The sequence below is a fragment of the Corvus brachyrhynchos genome, unplaced genomic scaffold (genome assembly GCF_000691975.1).
Source record: "Corvus brachyrhynchos isolate BGI_N302 unplaced genomic scaffold, ASM69197v1 scaffold309, whole genome shotgun sequence".
Classification (NCBI taxonomy): Eukaryota; Metazoa; Chordata; class Aves; order Passeriformes; family Corvidae; genus Corvus; species Corvus brachyrhynchos.
Window position 1 is genome coordinate 1176252 of NW_008240227.1, and position 23185 is coordinate 1199436.

The 23185-nt window shown below is 38.0% G+C and overlaps 1 protein-coding gene across 2 annotated transcripts in view; it reads left to right on the plus strand.

Annotated features, from left to right (window-relative positions):
• The window catches only part of SCAPER (S-phase cyclin A associated protein in the ER), a 135062-nt gene that overhangs the window by 21080 nt on the left and 90797 nt on the right, over positions 1–23185 (plus strand). Inside the window, exons 6-19 of one of the 2 annotated variants that reach the window (XM_008641953.2) lie at positions 69–185; positions 2134–2294; positions 8469–8731; positions 9152–9391; positions 10919–11089; positions 11560–11635; positions 12076–12193; positions 12521–12632; positions 13071–13211; positions 15566–15721; positions 15868–16010; positions 19608–19689; positions 19800–19952; positions 21122–21229. In XM_008641953.2, coding sequence (XP_008640175.1) covers positions 69–185; positions 2134–2294; positions 8469–8731; positions 9152–9391; positions 10919–11089; positions 11560–11635; positions 12076–12193; positions 12521–12632; positions 13071–13211; positions 15566–15721; positions 15868–16010; positions 19608–19689; positions 19800–19952; positions 21122–21229 — 2041 coding nt within the window. The remainder of the gene's footprint in view (positions 1–68; positions 186–2133; positions 2295–8468; positions 8732–9151; positions 9392–10918; positions 11090–11559; positions 11636–12075; positions 12194–12520; positions 12633–13070; positions 13212–15565; positions 15722–15867; positions 16011–19607; positions 19690–19799; positions 19953–21121; positions 21230–23185) is intronic. The other variant, XM_008641954.2, reaches the window with a different exon arrangement.

The following is a 23185-nucleotide window of genomic DNA, read 5'->3' on the forward strand; positions in this document are numbered from 1 at the left end:
TTGTTTTAAGGTGATAGGAAGAGTTATTGTGAATTGTATTTTTAAGCTTTTCTTTCCTGGATTTGCAGACCTACTTCACTGGCCTGGGAAGTAAAGAAAATGTCTCCAGGACGCCATGTGATCCCAAGTCCATCCACAGATAGGATTAGTGTGACATCAAATGCTCGAAGGAGTTTAAATTTTGGGTATGAAACCAGTTAAGAAGTTTATTGAAGCTAAAATAAAGATTCATTTGAAGCAAAGTTCACAAAAGCACTATTTTTCTATAGTAACCAATGTATTGTTTTGCTGTTTAGTAAATCATATAAGCAATTACTTGCATTCATAAAAGAAAAGCCTATGATCTGTAAAGGAAAATCCTATAAAGGACTTACTTTTTCCTTACTTTGTAATATATTTAATTACTGGTCATTAGAAAGACCTGAAGATAAAATACTGTTAGAGTATTTCATGTTATCTGTTTAGTACTCCCTTCTCTCTACAAAACAAAGGTCAAAATGTCTCTAAGTAGCATTTTAAAATTGCCAATGTGTGCAATGTGAATGGCCAGCTGAGCATGCAGAAGTAAATACAGGTCAAAAAGAGTGAATGTAAAGTGAGATTATGATGATTCTGATGTGTGCCAAAACTGATACTAGTTAAAATGTAGAGTATGTTATATACTGCAGTAAAGCATCTTTTACTTGTTGAAATGAAAGTATTTGAAAGCAGTTCAACAAAAATGTGCATAAATTTAGAGCAACACTGTCTAGTCCTGTCTCAGTCTGGAGAGCACGAATGTGTCCAGTTGAAATCTTTCTCAGTGTGTGTGCTGTAGTTCCTTCAGGTTTGTTGGGATCTAGGGAACACACTGCCCAGTTTCCTAAGTGGTTACAGTGTCCTCAGCCGAGATGTAATACTGGACTGTTTGGGCAGCACTTCTGAGTATTGAGCTCTCTGAAATTTTGCATGTCAAATATTTCTACAAAAATACTGCAAAGTCTGTTTGGTGTAGGCCCTGTGTAGGGGTATCTATTGATACCTACCTGACAGCATCTGAGGGGTGTCTGCTTAAATGCCTGGTGGTGGGGAGAAAATATGCACAAGCACTCAAGTGAAACATTTGAATCTGGTGGAAATCAATGCGCTTTTATTTTTATTAGAACATAACAGCTCAGCATGATTAGTCTTTTAGCTAAGCCTTATATTTTTTTGCATGTAATTACATGTTGTATTGCTGCTGGAGCTGTTTTATTCGCAATCACAGGGACATGATGAGCAACTGTGTGTGTTAGAGCAGGGAATAACAAGATGGGTTTTCCATCCTTCACACTTGTAAACTGTTTTCTTCTGTCTTAGTCCACTTGTGTGTCTCAAAGCGAGGCAACGCCAGAGAGCTGCAGTATTTTGTGTATGAGAGAGAGAATAGGATAGAAAATAAGGGCTGAGACATACTTGGTACTACGGAAACTTTTGGCAGAATGCTAGGAGTTACTAGGAAATGAATATGGAATAGTAGAGAAGGTAGTGGTGCACCACTGTAGAAATTCATGGTTCATACCTCTAGTCATCTTCATATCTTCCCCAAAGCAGTATAGAAAAAGTAGGAAAAGTAGAGAAACTACAAACAGGAACAATCAGAGGTATCCACCAGCATTGATGCAAAAAGAAAAGAACTTGGAGAAGAGATAACAAGAAGGGTATGATAAAAATAAATAAAATAAATAAATAAAATAAATAAAATCACTTACGTGGAAGATGAATAGGGAAAACTCTGTTCATTATTTTTAATGAAAATGAGTTGGGAGTGCTAAATGATCAAATGCCAGGCTTAAAGTGACAGGAGTATTTTTCAAGACTTAGTATGCAGAATTTGTTATTATGTGTTTCTTTGGTTGCCAAAACCATGAATTCCTTAAGAAATTAGTATCATAAAGATTAAATTCATCTTGTTTATTAAAAACAAAGATTTGTTGAGTAAATTACAAGAACTTTCCAGTATAAATTGCTGCAACCTGGAGAGTTTGCCAGAGGAGAAGTAAGTAGTTCTGTACAGCACCATTCTGATAGTCTCTGACAGACTCTGATAAAGCTTTCTAACAAACTGTTCTGTTACTTGATCAGACACTAAAAAGAGCTGTGACTTTCATTTAGGAACTCTGCAGTGACAATTTCTGCAACACGCCTGGCTCCTTCAGGTGTAAGTTGGGCTGATAAGGTAAAAGCCAACCATGGAACTAAAGCTGCCAATCCTGAGCTGGCAACAGCACAAGCCTGTCTGGCACCTCCGGCACAGAAGTCACTGCGGAAAAATGGCAAGTCCCTTTCAGTGGCTTAAGTTATTTTCACAAACTCTGTGGTATAAAGTAAATTCAGAATGTGATGACCTAAGTTCTAAGCAAAATTAAACCTAGTTTTGTGAAATACAATGTTAAAGTATAGAGATAAAAGATTAATGCAGCCATACATTGCAGTAGTTAAGTTTGAGACAGAAGTGTGTTTTCATGTTTTTCATGTGTAGGTAACATTCTGCTGTATTTTCACTAACTAGAATTTGATCTGTTAAAATACCAGTTTATAACATCCCAAGAAGCAAAAGGTCTTTGGTCACAAACTGCCGATCTAACTGGTTGCAAGTTGGGATGGCTTAACAATATAAAGACTAATGCATGCCCGGGAATCTGTGAAGAGCTCAAGATAGTTTTCTATGTCCAGGGAGAACATGCTATTAGAACTGTGCTGAAGTACCAACTGATGTTTTTTCCTTGCAAGACAAGAGTTACCACGTTTGGTTATGAATTGTTTCTCTAAAGATGCTCCTTGGAGAATCCTTGATGCAGTATCTTTTGTTCTAGAAGAGATTGGTTTTGTTGCAGACATAAAAAACTACCATTTGGGTTATAAAATTGGTTTCTTTGGACTGGATCCCTGAGATTATCTTAAGAGATGCTCTTTTTTTTTCTTTATTTTCTTCATGTGTGGTCCCAGATGACTTTCTGCAAAACCAGCACGCAGAATGTAGAAATGGATATTCTGAAAGAAAATGAAAAGTGTTGTTGTTTTTTTTTTCCAATAAGAAAAGTTTCAGGAAGTGCATGTATCAATTTAAGATAGTTGTATGTTCAACCTAGGAGTAGTAGAAGTTATGTAATAGTGACTTGCAGACTTGTGGCATATTATGGAGGTAAAATACTTGTCCAGGGGTCTTGCAGTGTAACATGAATGAGTTCAGTAGTGGATTCCTCTGCTCAGAGCAGAGCCATCAAACCCATACTCTAAAGATGGTGGTTGGAATGGGATTGATGGCTACTGCTTACATGAGGAAGTAGTTTGCTGTGTACAGTTGCAGTGAGCTGCTTGGAGAGCAGGAGCTGTTTGGCTGAGTTTTCAGCACTATAATTGATGTAATTGAATTGATTAATTGAAGTAATTCCACTTTTAATATATGCCAGTAGTTGAAGTTACTCATAACAGAAGCTTTTTCTTGTGATTATCGCTCATATTAGAGTCACAGGCTCCAAGCTGTTGCTAAAATACCTTTGTTAGGTGTTCTTGTGCATATGGAGAATGTTATTAGCTACACAGGGAATAAAATGATCTGTATTTCAATATGGATAACATATTTTAAGAGGCTAGGAGGAAAACAAAAGACTTTATCCTTATGTTACTTTCAGAGGCTTTTAGAGGGCTGAAGAAATCAGTGTTGTGCTTTTATTGAATGTTACTTGCAGCTGATGAGCTCCAAAAAGAGAAGCCTCTTAGGTCCTGTAGTACTGGCCTGCAAGTGTTCAGTAATCTTCAAGTCAAATGTACTATGCAATCCAGACTTGAAACATTTAATTTTAAGAAATAACAGTTATTCCTGCTAGGCTTTGTTTATCCTTAAGAATCTCTAATTGCTGACATTGAGCATTGGAGTATTTCAGTGATTCTCTCGTGGCTGAACTGTTACGTTTTTAACAAATCGAGTTCTCTGTAGAAGCATGTTGTCCTTTGTGTGGGAGGTGGAATCGCTTTGGTAAGATCCAGTTATCCTCACTGATGAAAGCACAAGAAAATCTGTGAGGTTTATGTGAAGGGAGCCACAGAGGCCCTTCACATGCATTATTGAAGCAGCTCTGAGGCTCGGGTGTCATCTGCTCTGCCCCTTCCCCAGCTAATGCACTCCCAGCTGTTTGGTGCATGTGGGCCTTGGGGAAAGGATTCCCCCTGCCCCCTGTAATGCTCCCTTGCCCACCCAAAGCCCAGCTGGGGCTTACAGCCACAGGATTTCCCCAAACACTTTTTTTCTCCAGTGATTTCCAACAGCATTATCATTAGGCCTCACAATGATTTTGTGATGTGGATGAGTATGATACTGTATCTGTTTCATGGTTGATGCAATTTCCAAATTTAACAAAATAAGCCCTTAGGGAGAGAGAAAATGCATTATTTTTCCATATAGTTCTTTAATCTTTCCTTTTCTGGAATCATAATTAAATGAGGTTAAATCATCTTATCTCATTTCCCTCATTAAACTTACTGTTACCCTCAATATTTTAGTGAATTTTTTTAAATTGTCTTTCATGCTTGAGTGTTTTTTACAACATGAAGCGTAGTTTGTTCTTACTATCTGAGCAGTTTCATGGGTCATGAATTCCCTGGTGCCTGTGGTAAAAAGTGAGAGGGGTTATACGAGTTTAGAGTGTGTATTAGAAATGGAAGTAGGTGCTTACAGTTAAAATAATTGTTATTACAGAATTTAAGACACTCTAGAACATATGAACTTCTCAGAAACACTAAATTTTTTTCTGTTGCCATACTTGAAATCTGGTTGATTTTTATTGTTATTACTATTATTATCATTATAATCTTTCCTGTATTAATTGCTCACATCCATAGTTGTGAATAGATGTTCTCTGTAATGCAGCTAAGACTGGAAACTTTGCAGGATGTACAATCCTCTAAAGTAGCTGTTCTGGTTTGGGCTCAGATGGAACTGAAGTTTAGTAATGTGGGGGTTTGGGCAGGATATTACTGGCAAGTGAATTTTTTTAGAAGGGCCATGCATCTCCTGAGGTAGAACCCCCAGGAGTTTGCACATAGTTGCCTGGATTTCTGTTAGTAGTGTTTCCAGTGAGGCTCCTTGGCCAGTTCTTCCAGATGGAGCAACTTCCCAGGAGCCTGGTGGCTGTGAGGGCCCTGAGATAACAGATGGCTTGTCACTTCCATGTAACACAAGCACAGGCAGGGACAGCCAGGTTCATGTGAAACTAGAGAATGATCAGGGTAGTCAAATGAATTATTCATTTGCAAAGCTCTGGGGGTAATCAAACCCGGCATGTGATACGTAGCCTGTGGAAATGGCTGCTGGGCTATAAGAATTCCAGACTTAGGGAATAAGTGTGGAGGAAGATTTGTGCCTTACTGAGTATTAACTTTGTCTCTCATTAGATGTGATCTAGTGTAATAAATGTATTAGCTTTGCGAGCTCTTAGTTAAAAACATGCCTGGAAATGACTGAATACTAAACTGATTGATGAATTGAAATGAACAAGTATCTTCTGGTGCACTGCTAATTGTCAGATGGCATCACACTGTTAAATTGACTCCAGGTAGTTCAGGAGTCTGAATACATATATGCATTAAAAACTGCCTTGTGTTTAAAGAAGTCACCAAACAATATTCTTTCAAATGCAGATATTTCTGGCTATTAAAATGCTTGGTTGAGTCTTGGGTAATAAATATGAATCTGACAGTGAAAAAATGCAAATTAAAAATTGAACATGAATGGCTTTTATGAAAAGATTCATTTTTACTTTAGTAAGTGTGATTATGGTTCCGCTATGCTCTGAATAATTTATTCTAATTAAGTCTGTCATTGTAGACTACTAAGCAATATGTCACAAGGCAAAGAATCAACAGGCAAGAATATTCTTTTTTGGTAGAATAAACTTTAGTAGATATTAGTAAAAGGTATTAGTACTATTATTGAGATACATATATATGATTAATATCTCTTATTACCTAGAGGTTAGTAAAATTATGTTTAGGTAGTAGATACTACAAAACGGTCTCTTCTGCTCCTTTTAATGTAGAAAAGATGCTTTTATGTAGAAGGTGACTTCAATTTTCAGAACAAATAGAAGTGAAGCGTTTCAATAATTTTGTTTTGCAAATGACAAGCAAAAGGAATTGCAATCCAGAAGTTGCTGCAGTACAGCAGTGGTGGTTCTTTGGTTGATTTTAGCAGCTCTTCTGAACAATCTCTGGTGTCTGTTACTTGCCAGCAAAATTTCTTGGCCAGATTTTGGCCTAAGCCAGATACAGCAAAGTCTTTGTGGTCCCATCAGTTACTAAGGTTGGTGGGATGGGAGCAGCTGTGCTCCTTAAAGGGCCTGAGCAGTCCTTGTCCCACAGGATGCAGAGCCAGATGCTGTGAGCTTTCTGCTGTAAATCTGGTTGTGATTCCTGGGGAATTAAACCCTGTTCCCTGGAGAACCGCTGGAGTTAAGATTGTCTCTGAGAGGGCAATAACATGTTCCCATCACTAGCTCCTGTAGGTAATGATATTTTTTCTAGATGAAGATGAGGAAATGAAAAGAAGGCCAGTGTTGCCTACAGGGTCAGATGGAAAGTCTGTGGCAAAGGAAAAAATGCAATTGGTGTGGTTTTGACTGCCCATCTCTGGTTGGTGGGACTCTGAAATGTGTGTGAATGCACATAAGGGGAAGGAACACAGAAAGGCTTTTTGCAGACTCTGGTACCAGCAGTGATCTGAGGAGATCAGCCATGTTCATTCACAGAGTTTGGAAATTTTATTTACTTTAAAATACACAGCAATTTTTCTAGAGTGAAACAATAAAATACCAATAGTATTACTATTACTCAATTACTAATTACTCAATAGTAAAATACCATATAATCTTTTTGCATCTGTCATTACCATTATTATTAAGGTTTGTGAACAGTTATATAGTTATGTACAAACAGCTGTTGCATGAGCTGCTCAGTGAAGATAAATTCCAGTACAGTCCTGTCAAATTCCCTGGTAACTTAGGATCTACACCAGCTGTTGGGCCAGGCTGCTGTGTTTCATCCTGAGATGTTAAAAGAACCCAATAGTTAAACCAGCAATGTTTGTAAAATGCTGGATGCCAAGGGCAGCAAAGGATGAAAGTGCCATTAGTTCTGGTTTTGGCTGATTTCCAGTTTACTGGTTACTGCTGCTGTTGAACATCAAGTCCACCTAACAACTGTTTAGTCCAGTTCATATGTTAAACCTTAATGTTTGAGCTCAAGCTCTGGTCTTTATGCCTGAGCTACATGACCATCTTTGTTGGTAAAAACTTTAAAAATACGCAGAGAATTAATTTTTTTTACAAGTTGTATTCTAGATTATTACCCTCTGTAAAACAGGCAATTTAGTGTTGGGTTTTTTTGCATCTCTACTCCTCCAGGTAAAAGTAATCTCCTACACCCTTCTCTTCCTTTCATGTGAGCAATCTTAAAAGCAGCTTTTGCCAAAAGTATGTTGGACAGTATATACATAGTTATTCTTGAAGTTTTTGCAAGAATTTTTGTTCAGCAAATAGACAGGCCTGAGCTTACCTTTCACACTTGTGAGCTGTACTGTCAGGCTTCAAATAATCACTTACAGTTGTTTCAAGGTACATGGAAAATGATGTGCTGTTATTAATTGCTGGCCACAAAAATGTTACATATGGAGAAGGGGTTCACCTTGTAATCTGGAAATCTGGTCACACATAAGACCTGATGCTTCAGGCAGACAAATGTAGCTTCAAATGGTTTTCACGTATGTACCAATATCAGATATCAGAAATGTCAATTAGAAAGTCATATGTAACAGCTACATAGAAATCAAAGTAAATTGAAGAAAACTGCTTTTCTATTTTCTCCGTGTTTGCAGTCCCATTGTAGCAATGTTTTGCAATTTCCTGGAATCCAGGAGGAGCAATTTTCTAAAAGCTGACACCAATTAGTGTATTTTTGCTATCAGAGTGAAGCAAATAGAAAAAGAAGTAAACAAAACACTGGAAGAATAGTAAGCCACGTTTCTGCTTTCCATGCTAAGTTGTGCAATTATGTCTGTACTTTCACAAAAGGCCTCTAACGTTACTGTTGCTGCAAAGAAGAGCAGGTGTGGTTGCTTTGTTGTGCTTTACTGTCTCATGAAATAGCAAGGAAAAAGGATGGCAAGCTTAAGTACATGTTGCCATTTCCCACACCTTTTTGTGTCTGAGTAGCTTCACTCTTTGCAGTAACAGAACATGTCCCATGAATAGAGTTGTCCAGTGTCTGTAATACCAAAAGCATTCCTTGAAGTAAAAAGCTTTGCTAAAGAATATTTCATTGATTTTTTTGGTATTGATTTTTAAAGAGAACATTTTTCTCCCACAACTTGTGTAATACTATAATAAAATAGTTGTGTCTAATGCTTCTATTTATAAGTCTTCCTTTCTGAGAATGGGGGGTGTTTTTTCATGTAGATCGAAAGGATGCAGAAGGCTGGGAAACAGTTCAGCGTGGAAGGCCCGTTCGATCTCGATCCACACCTTTGGCAACAAAAGCTCCTGTAGCTGCAGAATCAGTGAAGTCCAGAGGTGACAGTGACAAAGAAAATGTAATTTCACCACCAGCAGAAAACAAGCATGGGAGTTCAGTCACTGACAGTGCTGCATCCGAAAGCACAGAGCTGGTACACAAGGATCCTTTACATCAGTCTGAGGGTCCTCTAACTGAAAGAACTCAGGTCAGTACATAATTTGGAACCATTTTCTAACCTTAAATCTTGCAACTTGTTCTTCAGAGCATTTTCTAAGGGTGATGTTGTCTAGAGGTTTTATGAAATAACCAGATTGTAAAAGGCTTTTTAAATAATGGTTATTTCAGTTCCATTTATGGAAATGCATTAAGATGTTGGCACAAATTGGCTAATTAAAATGATGATGCCGTGAACAGCTTTTCCATGTTTTCCAAAAAGTCAGCAGTCAGCACATCTCATACATAGATTTCAGGTAGAAAGATCCAACTTTTGCAAGGTTATGAGCACCTGAAATAAGTGAAGTTATTTGCATCACTCTGTTATTGCCAGATATTTCCTTAAAAACTGACTCTGACTTTAAAAATCAGTATGTTCCATTTTGTTAATTTTGCAAATGCCTCTTGTTAGTTCACAGCCTCAGAAGCCAATGGGAGCACTGGCACAGCACTGAAAGGGGATTCCTTAGAACCAGCTCCTGAGATGCCTCCAGTTCTCACCAGTACTGACTGCAGTTCAAAAACTCTGCAGATGAATGAAGCCTCCTCCTCCCAGAGCACTGACACTACAGACTGGCATCAAACAGAAAAAGCTAAATCTGAAACTGAAATGGATCCCTCAGATATTTCAAATGTGAGTGCTGCCAGATTGGTAAGAAATCTCATAAGATTTATGAGTGAATAATAAATCTAAGCCTTAATTTTCTCGGTCTGTGTTGCACAGTGTTTACTGTTAGCCTTATGTAAAAACTGTAAAAAAAATGTATGAGGTACTTAACTGTAGGAAAAATAATGTTGCATAGATACTTTTCATGATAGAATTTAATTCCAGTAAAGTTTCTGAATTTAAAGTAGAAAGATATAAATGTGTTATTTGAAATAAAGACATCTGTGCTCTCATTACTTCTTTTAATAATGTCTGTGCTAATTTTTCATTTCCTTCCACTATCAGTCATTCTAACGCACACTCTCATTAAAGTCTTACTTCAGTTTCGCTCATCATTCAAACTGGAAACACATGAGATATCAAAATTCTCTTAGAAACAAAGTCAGACCTCTGCTTTTTGAGACTCACTGAGCTGCTCTGCTGGGTCTTCCTTTACAGCCAGTTTGGAGGAATGCCATTCTTAAAGCAAAAAACATGAAGTCAGTATTCTGTTTTTTTCTGGCTTCCCGAAAAGAGTGTCCTTTCCTGTCTGGAGAATTACAGGTCTCAGGGTGTGTGTCTGCTTCACTGGGGTTCTCTTGAGTGGCGAGCTGCAGTAATGTTACATAAAATCCAGGTTATACTTTCAGGTGGTTTGTTTTGGTTTTGTTTTATCAGAAACTAGATTAAAATTCTGATTTGCAGAAGTTTTCCTGTGAATCACTTTCCCTTTAACTTTTGCAAACTGGAGTCCTTCCAGATAATTTCCAAGCCAAGTACCTGTTTGCTTTTAGAGCAGATTTCTAGCATCTCATCCACTAACATTGTTTCAGACAGTTATTAACAGTTCAGGATGCTGCCAGATTGGTGGGATCTGTGTCTCTTGGAAGCATTTTACTACTCCAGATCAGACAGCTTTAAATACCAATTTGTGTATTGTGGCACATTGTTCGGTAGCTGGAGTGGAAGTCAACTGGTTAATGCTGCACACTAGAGAAGGAAAAGAAAATCAACATATTCAGGCTTACATTTTTACCCCACTCTCTTGTCATTCATGTTGAAAGACAAGTACGGCCTGAGATTCCATTGTATTAACTATGGTGAAGTTTCCAGACACAGTTCATGCAGATAATTTCAATCTTTAAATGATACTTTGGAGCATGATTCCTTTTGTAGAGGTAACAGCATGCATGCACTCAGAGTATGCCTTGCTGAGTCCCTAAGGAGTAAGTATTTAAAACAGTAATTGCAGTCTTTGTGCTTTTAATGACAGTGTTTGTATAATAAGTTTTTGAATTATGTGAATAATTAATTTCATACATGTTTCATGTAGTTATTAAATGAGTTAATAGTTGCTAACACTTTTAGTGGGGTTTATATTTTCAGCTACCTTCACAAAATATATCAGTAAAAAAACTGTAAGTAAAGAGAAGTTGAATAAAATACTGTATAATTCATGTTAACTATGTGGAATCCTCTGTTTCATGCCTGCTACTGATTTTGGGTTTTTTTCTGGTGTCATGTTTCCTACAGTCCATGGCAGAAGTCCTTGCTAAGAAAGAAGAGTTAGCAGATCGCCTGGAGAAGGCAAATGAAGAAGCCATTGCCAGTGCTATTGCAGAGGAGGAGCAGTTAACCAGAGAGATTGAGGCAGAGGAAAACAATGACATTAATATTGAGACTGACAATGACAGTGACTTCTCTGTGAGTGTCCAGTTCATTTTACTGTACCCAAATTCAAGCTTTGTTGTCAGTGGAGTATGAATACAGAATTTGTTAGTGTTTGTTTTGGCATTACCATAACCCATTTTACACATGAAATAGCATCATGTAATAATTATACCATACTGAGGTATATTTAGTCTTACTAAACTCAGGTACTTACTAAACTGAGTGGTACAGAGTCCTCTGATCATGGAGTCATTGTCCTGGTGCCTATTTCTGGGAGCAAAATAGGGCAAGCTGGGGCTTGTTAGGTTCATTGTAACCATGGAAGAGTAGTGAAGCAAAAGCGTTCATTTTTACTGTCAGAGCGGGAGCAGCATTTGTCTTTGGGGTGGTGAGTTCTGTTTGGAAGCATTGCTGAATATTGCTGAGTGGGCGCTGTTTAGTGTGTGTGCACACCTGTGAGTTAAGGTTTATGTTTTTACTGTCTGGTTCATTTTAAATTTCAGGCTAATATGGGCAATGGAAGCATATCCTTCTGTGGTTTGTCTATGGACTGGAATGATGTTTTGGCAGATTATGAAGGTAAATTTTCATCTTACTATGCTTGCATGGAAATGACAGCAAAAATTTAGAAAAATGTCCATTATGCTCATGGCCAGTTAAGGTTTCAGAAGTTTCCCCAACACATTCCAAGTTACATTATTTTCTATGTTGTTTCCTGAGGAAGGATGGATCTTGTGTTCAAACTAACTCTGTGTCTCTTTGTTCTTCAGCTCTCTTCCGCATCTCTGTTAGAATTTTACATTTTTTAAATCCAGTTTTATATTAACATCTGGATAAAAGTGTAATAAAATCATTAAGCATTAAAAAAGGAAAGGTATTAAAGATGCTTCAGTCTGTGTTTGCACCTAGGCCCAAGGAAACCCGTCTGAGAGACAACTAGAGAAACTAATCCTTATTATTTGTGTTTCTTGTAGAAAAGTGTGTTTAAATTATCCACACCTTTGTTTTTATCTGTACAGCTCGTGAGTCCTGGCGCCAGAGCAACTCCTGGGGAGACAGAGTGGAGGAAGAGCCTGCACGTCCCCCTGGCCACGGGATCCACATGCACGAGAAACTCTCGTCACCCTCACGCAAAAGGTGCTGGAGTTGTTGCCTGCCTGGATTGGCCAGGGAAAACAAGCAACCGAACTCATGGCTGCTTGAAACTGTTCATAAATCTACTCTGTTTTAGGCTGTGGGTGGAAAGTGCTACAGAAATCTCTCTGTACTTTTTCATGAGTAGGCTTGTGCTACATTGTCCACTAAATAAAGAAGTCTAGAAGAACAGTATTCACATTTACAGGAAATAATTGCCCTCCAGTGGCCTATTTGTTTTCTCTTACTGAAATGGCATAGAAATGTTTGCTACACTGGCAGTTAATATTGTCTAACTTGCTTTTGCTCTACTTTGGTTTTTATTGAAAGAACAATAGCAGAGTCCAAAAAGAAGCATGAGGAGAAACAAATGAAAGCTCAACAGCTGAGAGAAAAGTTACGTGAAGAAAAGACACTGAAGCTTCAGAAATTAATGGAGAGGGTAAGCTTTATGTGATATAAAGGCCTGTACTGCTGCCTTTCAGAAAAGGATTTTTTTCCACATAGTAGACATATTAGAGATTGAAACTAGTGGTGAAATGAAGTTTTCATCTACGTAGTTTTCACAGCTGACTTGTGCATCACAACAATTAAAGCATTATTTCAAATCATGAACTTCTTTGAGTGGTTATAGTGGAAAATCTCAGATTCAGGGAAGGCATGACGAGACTAGAAATGTGTTGCATGTATCCAACAGAAATGGTAAAACTCACCAAACTGAAGCAGTATACTTTGGGTTAAACTTAAGGCAGGCTTTGTGTAGGGTATGAAAGTGTTTTGTTACTGTGAAGAAAGCTTCAAGTATTAGAAAATCCTGAGGAAAATTCAGGCCCTGTTGTCAGATACCATTGTCAGTAATGAATTGGCTCATTCTGTATAGGAGAAAGATGTAAGGAAATGGAAAGAAGAATTGTTAGATCAAAGGCGCAGGATGATGGAGGAGAAGTTACTCCATGCAGAATTCAAACGTGAAGTGCAGCTGCAAGCAATTGTGAAAAAAGCACAAGAGGAAGAAGCTAAGGTAAGTGACTTTGTTTTCAAGAGGAACTATTTAACAGCTATGCCTTTATATATGTGGCACCTTAGAGTGCTCCTGAGCAGTTTGTGAAGGACAGTGCGGGTTAGGTACGAACACATGTGAGCCATGAAGCAGATAAATGCTGATGTCTAAATGGTGCTGGTTTTTTCTAATATGACTTAAAATTAATTAGCTGTTACTAGATGTCATGGTGGGTTGGTGTGGAGGAAAAGATGGGTTGAAATAAAGAGCTGATAGTTATCTTGCTGCTTTTGTTCCTTACTGAGTGTGGCAGCACTTTTGATGATACCTAGTCCTCCTGGAAGGACTAGAAGATCTAATGATCAGTTCTCTGCTTTCCAGCATGTAGAAAGAGAAGTGGGGGGAGCTCATATTTCTTCTCTTTTGTTAAAAAACCATTCTAGATCCAGCATTCTGTGTCCTTAAACAGTAGTTGTGTTGCTGTGTTTTGTACCACTAATGTTGTTGAGCAGCTGGGAATAGACAGAGACCTGCAGTTAGCATGTGGCAGTTGTTCTAAATTAAGTATGTTTAGTGCTCTTTTGACTTAACACGTAATTCCATAAGGCAATCACTAGATGGATGCTTTTTGGTTTGCCTCTTTCATACTACTTAGATAAAACTTTTAATGGTTTAACCCCAGCCAGCAACTAAGCACCACACAACCACATGCTTATTCTGCCTCCTATCCCATGGGATGGGGGGAGAGAATCAGAGGTGTAAAGGTGAGAAATCTCATGGGTTGATACAGAAACAGTTTAATAACTGGAAGGGAAAAAATCAGTTCTAAGAAAAAGAAAAATAACAAAGAGAGATAAATAATAAAGAAAGACAAGTGATGCAAAAGGAAACAATTGGCAGTCCCTGAGCAGTGGCCCCACACCAACCTCCCCCCAGTTTCGTTGCTGCACATGATGTCCTGTGGTCTCGAATATCCCTTTGGTCCCGTTGCCTTGATGCTGTGCAAGCCCTGCTCAAGAGTAACTAAAACATCCCTGTGTTATCAGCACTGTTGCCAGCACAAATCCAAAACATAGTCCCATACTAGCTACTACAGAGAGAGTTAACTCTATCCCAGTCAAAACCAGCATAACATAAATGAAGTATTTTATTTTAAAGACTGTTTTTCCCAAGTAAAGATACATGGCTCTCCTTGAAACTGTTTCATTATATGATGAGCATGTATCCCAGCTGTGATTGATGCAGTTGTTCATTTGTGTTACTCAAGATAAGCACAACAAAACTGATTTTGCTTTTTTACTTAGTTGCTGTCTCTCTCGGATTAAAATGGTTTCTAGACTACCTAATTCAGTCTACTATACATTGATTACTATTCCATTACACCAATGTGACTTCTGTAATTATATTAGCTAAATCACACTTGCCATAGTTCCCCAGATAAGCAAATGTTTCAAATACTGTGTGTGTTTAAGTGTGTAGGATCTGCTGCCTCATGAGGTTCTTGTGTTCTGGAAATCAAGGTTAATTGGGCCAGAAGGCTTTAGAGAAATAGCTGATGGGTAGGATAGCTGCAGACCATGGTAACTGTTGCTGCCCAGTTGGTTATCTAAATTCCCAGTGCTTGCTTGTTTACTGACCTGTAAAATCCGTTCTGTAAATGGATTCTAGTCAGTAAACAAAGTTACAAACATTATCCTACCACCCTTTTTCATGATCTGTTTTTTTCGGTCTGTATATATTCCCTTTACCTGTTTTTTTTAGCGTGCACATTTAAGTTCTTTTAAGCTAACCTTTTCTTATTATTTTTTGTTCTTATGTATTGCACTGTCCTGTGATTGAAAAAGATAATACATGTTCATGAAATAGGCTATATGGATAAGAAATATTAGACCATGAGCCTGGTTTTTTTCTTATTCATACTATCTATACTTCCACTTTTTTGATCAGTAATACACATATATTTAAATTTGGCTCAAAAGACCTGTTGGATTCTACTAATGCTTGTGTATTTTACTGATTTATTCATCTGGGTTTTAACATTACACATTTTGTGATTGAGAGAGACTGATGAAATCTTGATGCTGAGAGAATTTAGAGATTTTTCTGTATTTTACCCAAATTTCTTGTTTCTCTGATACAATTCAAATTCTCTTTTTATATTCCATGGCCTGTCTTGTCTAAAACAAACAAAACAATACAAAATGATTACAAAACCTAAAGACTTATTCTCAAGTTGGTAGTTTTCCAATCCATTCTGGAGAAATGTCCCACCAGTTTAATTATCAAGTGGATAGTTAACAAATGGATGGAATTCCCTAAGACGAAACCTATTTCAACATCTCAGGTCTTTTCTTAGGCTTTCTGATTGTTTGCAGGTAAATGAAATTGCTTTTATAAACACCTTGGAAGCTCAGAACAAACGCCACGATGTGTTGAACAAACTCAAGGAATACGAACAGCGCTTAAATGAGTTACAAGGAGAGCGTCAGCGAAGGCAAGAGGAGAAACAAGCGCGGGATGAGGCAGTTCAGGTACGATGTGGCTGTAGCTGCAGGGGCACAATGAGATACAGCTTTGTGTTTCATTTTGGCTCCGCAGACGTTAACAGAGAGTTTCTCTTAATTCCTTTTTATTTCATGCCTAAAAGAGCAGTGAGAATTTGCTTTTCCCTGGCTAGGAGCGCAAGAGAGCCCTGGAAGCAGAGCGGCAGGCCCGGGTGGAGGAGCTGCTGATGAAGAGGAAGGAACAGGAAGCACGGATTGAACAGCAGAGGCAAGAGAAGGAAAAAGCACGAGAAGATGCAGCAAGGGAGAGAGCCAGGTAACTTTGCAGTCGTTTCTTTGGTTCCCTTCACCATTATCCTCCCCAGTAAACTGCACCTTCTCTATAACAGCAGTACCTTCCTGGCTTGTCAAGCTTAGGATTTTAAGAAGTAGCATTTTTAAGGATTCTTGATGAATGGCTTGAAAGAAGAAATCAAGTGAGTCATCATAAATTCTGTAATAGGTTTTTGTATTCCTTACATACATGCACAATGTAAGTTGCAAGGCTGTATTTTATTATATTCATCTTAGTTTTATTGCTGACAAGACCTTCTAATAATTTGCCTTTTTCATATTTCATCTTCGTTTTCAAAGGCAACAAGATCAATGTACCCATGGTTCCCCGTTTCCTCCACTCTCCTGAAACTTTTGGACTTACTGGCATCAATTTGATTTCACATTGTTGTAGACACCAAAGATTACATTTGTGAAGCACAAAGCCAGGAAATCAGGCTTCATTAATTCTGCTGCCTGTGAACTACTTGGTTTATAGTTTCACCCATAATTGAAAGTTCACAAAGGAGACTTCACATGGACTTTTCTCGCTCTTCCTTTTGAGCCAAACATGAGGTGCAGAGAGAATGAATGTTGGTGTATGAGAGAGGTTAACTTTCAAGTCTGATGCAGTCTGATACATTCTGCTTTTTTGATTTACCAAATTCTGTTTGTATTCACATACTATTTCTCCCTCTTTTCCTACAGTTCCCCTGCCATAAGCATTCCTTAAAACCTTGCTAAAAGTTAGGGGTTTTTCTGTGCTGGGTGTACACTAATGATTCTTGTTACATTTTTATTGTAGTGGCTTGTTTGCTTCAAAACTGTCATGAAGAGGATTTCTTTTTCCCCAAGTAAAATACTCAGAAATGTATTGATCACCTTTCATCTTCTGAAGTCATGAGTGATATCATAAAGAGATTCAGTTTTCCTTTAGATGTATAATGAATTCTGGGTAGGATCTGTAGCCTTTCCTGGGGCTTCATGGACCCTTCCTCAGTGTTTTGAGCCAAAATCACAGTGAGATGGAGTGAGTTGGAAGAGATTCTTCAGTATCTTATTCTCATTTGCAAATATTCGAGGAAGATTAGGACTAATGGAGAATTTGGTTATGCTGTTTTGGGAAGATAGACCCTGCCTGTGTAAGGCTTCTACATCTTTCTGAATTTGAGGAAACCCTCAAAGTAAGCAAATGGCCAATAATAGTCCCACTGTCCCTATCTTTGTCTTCTAAGGCCTTCTACAGTTAGATCTTGTCAAAAATCTCCAAGCATATAGTTCCTTGCTCTTTTATTTTAATCAGTGTCATTAAATCATTTATTTTAATCAGTGTCATCAGTTAAACTGCCACATCCCTTTGTTGCACCCCATTCATTTCCTTATGACATGTGAGAAGCAGCGGTTTCCATTTGCCTTCTGTTGGTATTGTGTCAGCAAATCTCCTCTGTATTTGTTGCTATAATGCTCAGTTTTCAAACCCTTTGTACTTGATATTGCAGTACCGTGCTTGCACTTGTTTTTCTTTGCCAGATGTTGATTACACAAGAGAGATTTTTTTCTTTTTTCTTTTTTTCTTTTTTTTTTCTTTTTTATGATTTTAGGAAAGTGTAGGAAAGAATGTGTGGTGCCTTACAACCCGGTGATTCTGTTATGTCAGAGTCATTACATCTCCCTAATAACAGTTCTGAGGTTTCTCTAGCATAGCAGAGTGAAGGGAGGACTCGGTGTCCTGGTTTTGAAGCTCAGGGAGGGATGAGCTTGAGAGGAAGCTGGCTGTCCTGGCCTTCCGTCCTGGATTGCAGTGTGTTCTGGAGGAACCCTGGGGCATCGTTCGGTGTTTTGTTGGGTTTTTTCCTGCTGCTAGGATTTGGCTTGTGTCCTGAAGATTTAGCACTTGCTGGAATGAGTAATTCTTGCAGTATCTGCTTAAAGTTTCTTCAGTATAAGCTTTACCATTTGCATCTGTTGGTGATTAAAGCTTCTGTATGAATGGAATAGTGTACTTAAAACTGACTTTAAAAGCCCCTCTGCCCTTACGGTACATTAACTTGTTTCCAGTAAAGTTTTAGTTGTATTCAAAGTATTTTATATTCCAGAGAGTTGAAATCCATAATACCGAAGATTTTGTTCTTGTCAGTAGAAATCATGAAACTGTATAGTAAAGTACCCTAACCATGTAAAAAGAGTGCTTTTCAGAAGGGCTTGCACAGGAGTAATGTTGATGCTCTGTAAATGGAAACTTGAGAATTTTGTTTCAAAGACTATTAGCCCAAAGTATGAAATGGTAATAAGTTGTCATAGTTTGTAGCTTTAAACAAATACATAAAAATGCAGAATGAAAGAAATAGCTAAAATGAGCTTGTAGTTCAGTTTTCCTTTCTGTACCTCAGGGGAGATAACACATAAACTACCTGATGCTTCTCATCCGTAGTCTCTTCCTCACTCCTCTCACACACAGTGATTGAAGAGTTCACTTTTTCTTTCTGAAAGAACAACTGTTTAGTGTTTATCATTTGATTTACTTCCTCCCCTGTCTTCTTTCCTATCTGCTTTTATATTTTCTGTTAACATTCTGTTAACATTTAAAAATGTTACTTTATCTGAGCCTTCTATGTTTATGGAACTGATTTTGGTTTTTTCTATCAGATGTTTGTTTTAAAAAAATCCCAGACAAACAGGGTTTTTCACCCAGACATGACAAAATCCACTGCAGTTTGGGTAATAGTCCTTACGTTAGGCTCTCTAGTTTTGTTGCTCAGGCTCCTTTAATTTTAGAATGCTTTTTGAAAAGATGGCTGATGGCTTTGATTGACTCCTTCATAGCTCAGTTTTACCCAGAGCCTTCATTATGTCTTTGGCCCTTTAGAGCTGCCAGGCTTCTCTCCCATCACATTGTACAAATTTTTTTGTATAAACAGCATGAGTAGCTGACTCTTTCTCTTTAGGATTTAATTGATCCATTGGCTTACTGATCACTAGGAAGTTGTTCTTGATGAAACTCTTACTTAAGAGTTTCATCTTACTCTAACCTAAGCAGATTTCCACTTAATGGTTATCGTTACAAGTAAAGTTACACCCCTTTTTCTTTTCTCAGACAGAAAAATAATCTAAATCTCTTCACCAGGGTGATGCTGTTGTTGGTCAAAGTTTTATCTGGAAGTTTCTGTGTTTAAATTTGTACTGATGAACATTTTATGAAACACTGCCCTCAGTGCCATAAGGGTTTTTTTCCATTTGTCATTCTACTCCTTCCCATTGGTTCACTGCCTGCAGCCCTTGGCTGAAGAATGCAAATGGTGACAGAATTTCACATTCATCACTCTTTTGTAGCATCTCCTTGGCTATCATTGCTCTGATTGGGACTGAGGTGTGATTCAGGTTCTGCTACAAAGGTTCAAGAGTCTGTCTGTATTAGTCATTCAAATGAAAACATTGGCGTTCTCTGTTAACTAAGTTGCTTTTTGTTGTTTTTCTTTTTACTGAACCATTTTCAACTTCATTTTTGGGTTTTCTTGTTCTCCATTCCAAACATGAATGTGCCAGTATTATTCATGCTTTACATTGATACAAATTCTCCCTATACTGATTATCTTTTGGTTAGAGATCGAGAAGAGAGGTTGGCAGCTCTTACTGCAGCTCAGCAAGAAGCCATGGAAGAACTGCAGAAGAAGATTCAGCTGAAGGTATAAAAGGATACATTAGCTGAAAAATATGTTAATATTTCTTTGCGCAGTTTAATTCCATTTGCTGTAATTCAGTGTGTGTTTTCTTCATTGCTTTATTTTCCATTCAGCATGATGAAAGTATTAGAAGGCACATGGAACAAATTGAACAGAGAAAAGAGAAAGCAGCTGAACTAAGTAGTGGAAGACATGCTAATACTGACTATGCACCAAAGCTTACACCCTATGAGCGAAAGAAACAGTGCTCATTATGCAATGTAATGGTAAGTTGGGTAGAGGGGATACTGCTGGAATTGCAAGACCAACCCAAGCCATGAAGCTACAAGTTCTGCTTCACTCACTTGCACTTTTACTGTATTCCTGCTCTGCTTTTGTAAAGAGTGCACCTTATTCTTCTGTCCATAAATCAGGTGGGTTAGGGAAGATTTGAAAGAAGTGTAGAGTTGTGGGTACAATGGAGACTGTGGGCAGTGCTCAGTTCTTGGCTGTCTCTGCAAAGAGAAGCAAGAATTCAGGAGCATCAGATGGAAGAAGGTGTTTAAAAGATAGGTTTATAGCAAAGTAAAGAATATGATCCTTTACATAGCAGGCAGCTGAGCTGGGAACACCTTTTTGTAAGATGCTGTGGTTATTTGAATTCACTGTGAGTTCAGGGGTTGATTGGTTAAGTTTCGTTGGATTGAAACTCACAGAGAAACCACATCAAGCTCAAGAAGTTCTCGAATTGAGTTTGGTTGGATGCTTAAAAGTGTTGGAAAGGAAAAGGAGTGTTCTCTTTGTCTCCTCTTTTCCTTTGGTGTCTTATTCTTTGGTTGCTGTTGGAATCCAAGTACATTGCTTGGCGGCATCCTAGCCTCAGCAGGGTCTCTCTGCTTGTGCCTGCCCTCCCGTGTCCCAAGAATGGCTGGGGAGAGAAGCCACAGAGTCACTGAGCCAGAGCTGGGAGATCTGCTCTTGTTGATAACTGCTTTCACTGCTTTGCAAAGACTGTGCATTATTGGAGCCTTATATGCCACTAAGCATTATTTCTCTTTAATTGCTGCATTAAGCATGATTGCAGGGGATCACCTCAGGCGGTGCTGGAACAGAAGCTCACGCTCAGCAGACTGGAGTCTTTGTATACTCGCTGACCGTGCATTTCAGAATGAAACTCCAGTATATGAAATTAGACTGAAGTGAAGATGAGAGGAAAGCCCAACATACTTTTTAATCTATTATTACACTGCTGGCTAGAAAATCATTCTGTAATTTACTGTTAAGTCCTGCATAAAAGATGTTTATGTAAATTAGATAGAGGAATAAAGTACTGTGCTTGAATTTCTGAACATAATCCTGACAAACTGGCGTATTTTGTATTACATGTAAAATACTGTTGTTTATACATTACGAAATTTGCAAAGAAAAAATAACTATTAAGTCATTGTCATTACAGATCTCATCAGAAGTGTATCTTTTTAGCCACATTAAAGGGAAAAAACACCAACAAGCTGTGAGAGAAAACAGTAGTATACAAGGACGAGAGCTTTCAGATGAAGAAGTGGTAAGTTTTGTACTATTTTTCTGTATTCTAGTTTTAAATACCATTTAGCTGAGTAGCCCATGAAAGTCTTAAAAATTCTTACAAAGGAGTTGAACAAGACTGTTGCTGTTAGCATGGGAGTCGTAGCAGACTGCCAAAGAAAAGGAATGAAAGAAACAGTCCATTCACATTCTGCAGGCAATTGCCATTGGAAGTAGATTCTTTTTAAAATGTGACTAGTTATTTTTCTATTAACCAAAGGCATTTTTCATGTCACTACATTTATCTTTTTATCCTAAAAATCTTATACATTGCAAGTATCAGCATCCTGCTTTTTTCCTTTGTTCCTCCTTGTTGCTTGAAATACCTTAGTCATTTTTTAGGTGAGCAGATGTGCTATCCTATGCATCAAAGTCCATAATGCTGAAAACTGTAGTGCTAAATTACTTCAAAATGTAAGGTTGGAAACGTTTTGTAAACATTAAAATCGCTAAGAAGAAGAATAGTTTTTCAGTAGCTTCTTTAGAAGAGTTGGTGTTCAGGGTGATTTTTAGGAAGCACTGAGGACATTTTGTACTATATCAAGAGACCACTGTTTTGTAGAAAAGACATCTGTATAGTTGTCTCATTTAATTTTTTGTTGCTGCTGCTGGAATTCAGCTACAGTATTAAGTCAAGGCCTTTTCTATGAGAATTTGAGTTCTGCACATCCAAAAAAATTTGTGAATGCCCCTGTATTATTATAATATCTGTCAAGTGTTAGGAGGAAATAGTGTGCAAGCCAGTTCTTCAGCACTGATTCAGATTGAACTTAATTGTGTTTGGAAATCTGTTTCCAGCCGAGCTGATTCAGATGACACTGTCCAGTAGTTCTGACTTTTTCACTTTTCTTCATAGTTCTTGTTACTATTTTTATTTACTGAAACATTCTATTTATTTTCAGCTTTCTACATCTGGCTGTAACATGTTCTCCTTTTTAAAAAGCTTTGGAGAGTTAGGTCTCTGAAGTAGTGAAATTCACAGAGGGTGGTTATCACTGAAAAAGCAGAAAAAGATAATTGGAAAGGCACAGTCATCTGGAGGAATAAATGTTTGTGGAGTTGCACTTTCCTGCCCTTTCCCAACTGTAATGAAAGTACATAAACTGTTTTTTCAGTTTCTTTTTTCCCCTTGGACAGTGATTAGTGGGAGTTGTGTGGTTTTGGATTTCGATTTTAGATGCCAGGCTTACCTAAGTGGATATATGTGAGAAAGCTCCATACTGCACGTGTTTGCCTGGAAATACCAGCTGTGAGATTTCCCAGAATCTTTCCTGTTGTGGGCAGTCTCAGGTATTGACATTTTCTTGGATCTCTTAGGCCTTTACTGGTATCTGTCTGGCCACTGGTGACTGAACTGTGGTTCTTGCTGGGCAGCTGGCTCAGATGAATCTGGAGGAAAACAATGAACTGGATTTTCTTTTGACCGGGCATTGCACGCTCTTCACATCTAATTTGATAGCTGAACAATTCCAGTGTCCGGAAAAAGGGATCAGGTGCCAACAGCTGCATTTGCACCCAGCTTGTGAGAGAGAAGTTCCACTAGAGGGCGCAGAGATCCCGATTTTTGTGCTTAAATCCAGGGTTTCTCAGCAAAGCGTTTTGTTGTGAACTTAAGACCTAGATGAAGGTTAAATGTATGCATGCTTAGTGCAGGAGAGAAAGGAAAGAACAGTTTTAACTGAATGAACAGCTTGAGAATTACTATAGCAGATTTGAATATCCTTAATCTAGAAGGTGCGTAGTATTTGGCATACTGGCAATGTATGGATACTTCCATTGTTAGGTATTTTATATATTATTTATGGCTATATTTCAATTAGCCCAAGTATAAAATTCTGAACTATATTATCATAACCTGAAATTTCCTGGGTCTGAGGCCCTCTCTGCTTTTTATTACTTACTATTTTTTTTCAAAGAGCAGTAGTAAGACACTCAT